At 43.7% G+C, this 6506-nt stretch overlaps 1 protein-coding gene across 2 annotated transcripts in view; it reads right to left on the bottom strand.

Annotated features, from left to right (window-relative positions):
* Positions 1–3145, bottom strand: part of DHRS12 (dehydrogenase/reductase 12) — a 28729-nt gene extending 25584 nt beyond the window's left edge. For both annotated transcript variants that reach the window (XM_077781415.2, XM_021526596.3), the window contains exons 1-2: positions 2851–3145; positions 2169–2302 (exon numbers count right to left, since the gene is read on the bottom strand). In XM_077781415.2, coding sequence (XP_077637541.1) covers positions 2169–2302; positions 2851–2906 — 190 coding nt within the window. In that variant the 5' untranslated portion in view covers positions 2907–3145. The remainder of the gene's footprint in view (positions 1–2168; positions 2303–2850) is intronic.
* Positions 3146–6506: the final 3361 nt, after the last annotated feature.

Here is a 6506-nt window from a genome sequence, read left to right on the forward strand (position 1 = left end):
TATTGGAATTCTCAGCAATGGGAGACATGACAAGAACTATGGCCTCAATTGCAGCTTGGGAGGCTCAGGTCATCTGAATTATTTTTCATGAGAAAAATAATCAGTAGTTTTCTTCTCAATAGACCAAGCTTTCTCAAGAGGATGCATAATTTACACTCTGTGGGTATCAAGCAGTGAGATACAGAAATTACTGGTTTGATCTACTGTTGCCAACAGTCCTGCTTCAAGTGAGATGCTGGACAAGGTGACGTCTAGAGGTCTCTTCCAACCAATTTTTCAATGGAAGGAAGACACAAGGCAAGGCTCTTCTCAGAAACCTGGATACTTAACACAAAAAAAACCCCCAAAAAAGCAACACAGTCTCATCACTTAATCATATTAAAGAAAGCCTTCAAACACAAGACTAAAGTACAACTAGGGAACATTTTTTTTTGCTTCACATTCTCTGATTGTTACAAGTTATGTGTTAATTTCAGTCCTAGGAATACTTATGCTCTTTTGCCTGTTTTTCAAGGTGTTTTGGGGATTGCTAGCAGTCCACTTTGAGAAAGCTCAAGGAATTAATCCCTAACAGAGACATAATTAATCCATAATAGAAACAACTGTGTCAGGTCACACTTTTAGTGCCCAGAACCCACATGCAAGTCTACCTTGGGATGATACAGTTACACACTGCACAGCCCAGTCTGGGGTCTGTAAAGAAACCTTTTGTCTACAAGAGAGGTTTTTCCACTAAGCACCAGGACAGAGGGGAAGTTTAAGTGTGACTGATACACTAGGAAAGGAATTTAAATGTATTTACTTTGATAAAGATTGAAACTATTAGAACTTAACACATGGGAATAGTCAGAGTTGACAATCAAGAGTAGTTGGGAGAAGACTGTATCAAGCTGGAAGTTCAATTCACAAGACATAGAGGAAAGTCCAAATCCAAATATCCATAAGACAATTCATAGAAAAGATGAACTCAAACTATGGAAATTGTCAGCAAGGTCATCATTAGTTACTGCTTGAAAGTAAAGCCAAAAAAGCCTGATTATTCCTCTGCTGAGCCAGAATTCCTTATTCAGTTGTCATGGCATACTTGAAGAGATTCAACTAGAAGCCTGAGCCCCAACAGCTGACACTGAGTTTCAAAGTGAGATGTTCAAGGATGGGATCAGGAAGTCATTTTAACTTCATATGAACAGCAATGCCCATACAACATATCAGACACGCAGTCTGAGCCCAAGGTCATTCTGCTAAACATGGTGACCAAATTCCATACAGACCCAGCCAGCTTTCCAGCTTGCAAAACCTGGTAGAGATACCTATTTGTGAGCAAAGCAGTCACCTGACAAAGCAGTACTTACATAAAGTGATTACGTACAATAGCAGTGGTGGGAACCTGAAATCAATCACATGCTGGCACTGATTTAGATCTTAAATCCAAAGACTCTTTGATGCTAACAGTTTTGAATTAGTTTCATTCAACTGAGTCACCACTTTCCTCCTTAAGATAGTTACGAAACCTAAGCACACAAAAGGAGAAAAGAGCCACAAGCTCCTCCCCCTTCATTCTACATGCCAAATCTCCTGTCACTCTTGCACAACAGGAATTACTTTGTCAACTCTGTAAGGGATTTGGTTTATCCTTCAGCAGCAGCTAAGCCCAGTTTATATCCTTACATACAAACAACAACATAAAAAAATAATTACATGTAATTAGCCAAAGGGTGCAAACTCCAGGGTATTATCATTAAGAACAGCTACATTGGTTTTTTTATGCTCTCCCATCTCATTTTTGTAAAGACAATTGTTTTCTTTCATCGTATGATACATTTGCAGATTCCTCAGTTCAAATTCAGCCAGGCTGCTACTTGCACCAAATTAACCTTAAACAGATACTGATCTGTCACCAACATCCTTAGATGCCACCATGACACAGATAGTTTTGGTAAACATGCACTTGAAAAGCAATTTGCAGATACTCTCTGCTAATTTGGTTTCCTTATCCCAGTTTTCACTGTACTGATTGTGCTTAAACCTCTAACCCACAATAAGACCCCTGTGAAATGATGCTGTATCCCAGGGATATTTGTGTTTGTGCATAAGTGCTGGGAGGCCAAACCTGCTTCCTCCCATCATCTCTGTAAGCCTCCTGGGAGCTCCATGGCAGCCCTGCTCACCTCTCCTCGCTATCTCCTTGGCTGTAGCCTTGCCAATGCCACTGTTTGCACCAGTGACCAGGAAGGATCTTCCAGCCACATCCACCTCCACGTCAGCTGGGTCGAAGCGCTTGGAAGCAGACTCATAACCACCTCTGAACAAATCGAGAGACACGTGTGAGAAACTAGAAGCAAGCACTTCCAAAATAAACACATGTGTGGGCTGAAAAGCACTTTGCTCTCACAGCTCAGCATCCAATAATTGCCCTATTTACGCTCGGTACCCATGGGACAGGCCATGAATACCAGTGACACTGCGGTCAGCAATGTATCACAGAATCGTTAAGGTGGGAAAAAAGTCTTTAAGCTCATCAAGTCCAACCATCAACCCAACACCATCACCACGTTCACCCACGGCCTCAAGCGCCGTATCCAGACGTTTTTCTCAGCACTCCCAGAAACGGTGTCTGCATCAGCTCCCTGGGCAGCCTGCTCCGGTGCTTTGCAATGAAAGCGACACCTCGCAGCGGCGTTTGGCCGCCCCTGACCGCGGCCCTCGGGGTGGCCGGAGCCCCAGGGCGGGCCGGCAGCCCTCCCGGCGCGCGGCTGGAGCCCGCCGCCTCGGCGGGGCGGGCAGCCGCCCGCACAGTCACCGAGAGTCCCGGACAGCGGGAGCGGCCCGGCCCCGCGCCGCCGCCCGTACCTGGTGTACTCCCGCAGCCCCTTCACGAACCACACGGTGTTGCGGTACCAGGACATGGCTCTACTGCTGCCGCCGCCCCGCAGCCGGGCCGGCCCCGCCTCTGCCCTTACATAAGCTGCCCGGGCAGCCCGGCCGCGTTAGGGAAGGGCTGAGGGCGGCCGCGAAGCAGCGCGGCGGGTCTGGCAGTGCGGGTAGCGGTGCCACCTTCCTCCTTAGCAGCACTTCGTGGGCTGGTTCTGCTTTCTGTTTTCTCCTCATCCTCATTAGCCATGAAAGATGGCTGTAGCCAGCCCCTGCCTCGCTGCAAACAGCTGTGCCTGGCGGATGAAGGATGGAGAATTTCCGGAGCTCCAGCGTGGGACAGCTGCTGCTGCCGGCTAAAGTGGGACTGCAAACGGGTGCTGTGTTTTGGGAACTGGGGGGGTGCTACAGGACCGAGGCCTGCATCCTGGAAAGGTGTCAAAGGGTTGATCCCAGAGAAACATAAAAAATGACATCATGCCACACGAAGTAGCATTTTGCATAATAAATTTATTAAATACCTAGCTGCTACTGGTGAAGCAAAGCATTCTGGTAAGGAAAGGATACATGAGTGGCTGTTGCAGAAAGGGGAGTGAAATTCAGTATGTTTTTGGTTTTATGCTCTTTAGATCTATGAAGCCCAAGAGAAGCACTTGGACCACATGTGGATAGCCCATGGTAGCCATAAGGAAATTGTCATGATAGGCATAATTATGCTTTTAATTATGCAAAAGATCTATGCACTTAGAAAGTTCCATGTGCAAGTTGGATGAATTCATGTATTTTATAGGGTATGCAGGGCCACATGCAAAGAAGCTCATTTGAGAGCCCTATCTAAGTTTTCAAGAGTTTAAGTTACCTGATTTCAATAGCACAGATAGTGGAGAAATTAGAATATTCTCTCTTTTTTGATCCTGTATTGTAGTTTGACACTTCTTTTTCTAAATCTCTTTGCTCTGGCAAAGGTCTTGTACTAAAGTCTTCCACTTTCTCAGCATGATATGCGAGTATTAGGCTCATACAAAAGGCACTTCCCACCATGAAGTTATAACTTTTGAACTTGGCCCTGTCTGCTTGTCCTGTATATTACATGTGAAGTAACAGTTTCTAGAGGGCAAAGAGGCACATTTTCACAGTGATATTTTCTTCCATGCAGAGGCCATCCAGCTACTTGTTGTACCTTTTCATGAAATATAAAAATGCTTGTTCCTAAAACAATTGAAAGACTCTATTAAAAAATGTAAATGCAGTAAGACAGATTGTCCTTTATTCCTTTGTAATTTCTGTGTTTACCTTATTTATTTCTTGAGAACTGTGATTATGGCTTAGTACAAGCAAAATGGGATGATGGCTCTGATGTGTTTTGTTTGTCGTTCCAGCCTGTGTTCTCATAGATTAGGAAGTTCATCCCTGCAGTCTTCCAGCCTCTGAAAGTAAATGGGGTGCCTGTAGATGCACAGAATTTCTCACAGGCTGAACCATTTGGACTGTGATCAGCATGATGCTGGATGATGCAGCACTGAGGTGCTAACCAATGTGAGTATGCCTGGCAGAAGCTGTCCGTGAGTCAGACACAAAAAGAGATGATGGCAGGCAGAGAATGGGAGCAGCTCATAATATTTTGGGGATTAAGCAGTAATGGGCAATTACAGCATATTACTCATACTGAGATTACAGAAGATGTTTGAATGTAATGTTGGCTACCAGTGTCATCCTGGTGTATACACAATTTTGTCAGAGAATATTATATAAATACTGCAATGCACCTTCTGCAATGTTAGCTATACCCTTCTAACACATGGCATTTTAAGGACATTTTGTAAATGCCTAGAAATTATGCCCTTACCAGAGTGCACTAATGCCTGAGCAGATTCAGCTGCAAGGGTCTTGCTTAGAAACACTTGTTTTTTCTGTACTGAGCGGCTAAGCTTATACCCAGAAATGAACTATCACACTATCACAGCACTCTTTCTGAGCAGCTTCATAGAATCAATCATTAAGGTTAGGAAAGACATCCATGATCAAGTCCAACATCCACATCAAAAGTAAGCTGCTGCACACTGTCCTAACACCACCTAGATGTTTTTGTTGCCTCATTTCATCCCCTGTGGTGTTTTGCTTCTGTTCTGTTGTTCCAGAGGCAGGAGGCTGTAGAGATTGTGTAAGTGCTCTCTGCTAACCCAGACATCAGTGATAAAGGGTGGTACAGGAGAAAGGCAAGATGTAATTTTGCTAAGGGCTGGGTGCTGCTAATGAAAGGCCTGCATCTGGGTTTTCTCACAGGCAAAATTTCTGCCCACTTCAAAAGTTTTGACCACATATTTTGCCTTTGGTACTGAATTCTGGGTTGATGCATCTTGCTAGCTGAGTTAGAACCTATTCTGGAGCTTTGGAAATTCAAAAAGTTATAGCTTCTTGTTTCTTTCTTGACTGCTGGTAGCTTAGCAATTAATTCCAACAGGACACTGCTCTGAACAGAAGGGATTTTTTTAGACAAACAATTTTCTCATGGATTGGCATCCTACATCTCAGACCCCTGTCAGAGCCAGCAGCTGGTATATTTGTGTCATACAGAGCTGAAAGTGGGAGAGCCAGAGTCTCTTAAGCTCATATTTCCCTCATTTGAGGACAGAACAAAATGGCTTCACCCAGACTAATAAACACAAGTCAGGGTTTATTATTTATCCCTGATAAAGCATATCCAAGTTAATTCTTACCCTATATCTATTCAATCAAATGTTCCATTGCGTATTCCCAGGCCTTGATCCTCTTATTGCCCCTAGGCAAGTGATTGTTGATGGCTAGGTCACAGTAGGTACTAAGAAGATACTTCTGTCAAAAACAAGTTCAAATGTCACCATGAATAGATTGCTGAAAGGGTAGTTTTTTTCCCAAATACTGCAGATGAGGGGGCACCAGGGTTAACACTGCACAGCTTGGCTTGGCCCTGGTGGTCCTGCGTTCTGGTGTGTGCATTTACCAGTGTAAAAATAGCCCCCAAACCTGTTATGCAAGCCCTCCATGACTGCAGGTAATCCTCCAAACACATAAAAATTCTGGAGTGTTTGGCTGTGAGCCTCCAGACACTAGGATTTTTCATGGAGTAATGAGTTGAGAATCTCAATTTTCTTAAAACTCAAGAGCTGATGAAAAATACCTCTCTGGCACTCAGTTGGGCTAACATGAAAAACATACCTTAGGCTTGATTTGTCTTTGTACCTGTCAAATAGCAAGAAGTTTTAAGCAAAGTTTTAATTACTTCTAGCACAAAGGAAAGTGGAAAATACTGATTGCTGTTGAGGGCTGTGCATTTCAGCATGTTTCATTTTTTCTTCCCAGGGGACAGATCTAAAAGTAGAGTACTCAAGAGCTGAAAAGCAATTATATATTATACAAGATGTTTAAAACACCTTCAAGGCCATTTTGCCAATCTCTCATATTATCTTTTTTTTCTTGGGTTTTTTTTTTTTTGGTGAAAGGCTAAAATCTTGGTCTTAATGACAACTTGCTCCTTTGCTTGCTTCCTTCCAGGGATCTGGCAGGCTGTTGGGCATTCCCTCCTTTCCTTGCAGTTACTAATTTTCTAATTAAGTTGCTGTGCCTGCCCTTATTAAAGCAATCAGAACTGATTCAGT

This window comes from Lonchura striata, chromosome 1 (assembly GCF_050655825.1).
Source record: "Lonchura striata isolate lonStrDom1 chromosome 1, ASM5065582v1, whole genome shotgun sequence".
Taxonomy (NCBI): domain Eukaryota; kingdom Metazoa; phylum Chordata; class Aves; order Passeriformes; family Estrildidae; genus Lonchura; species Lonchura striata.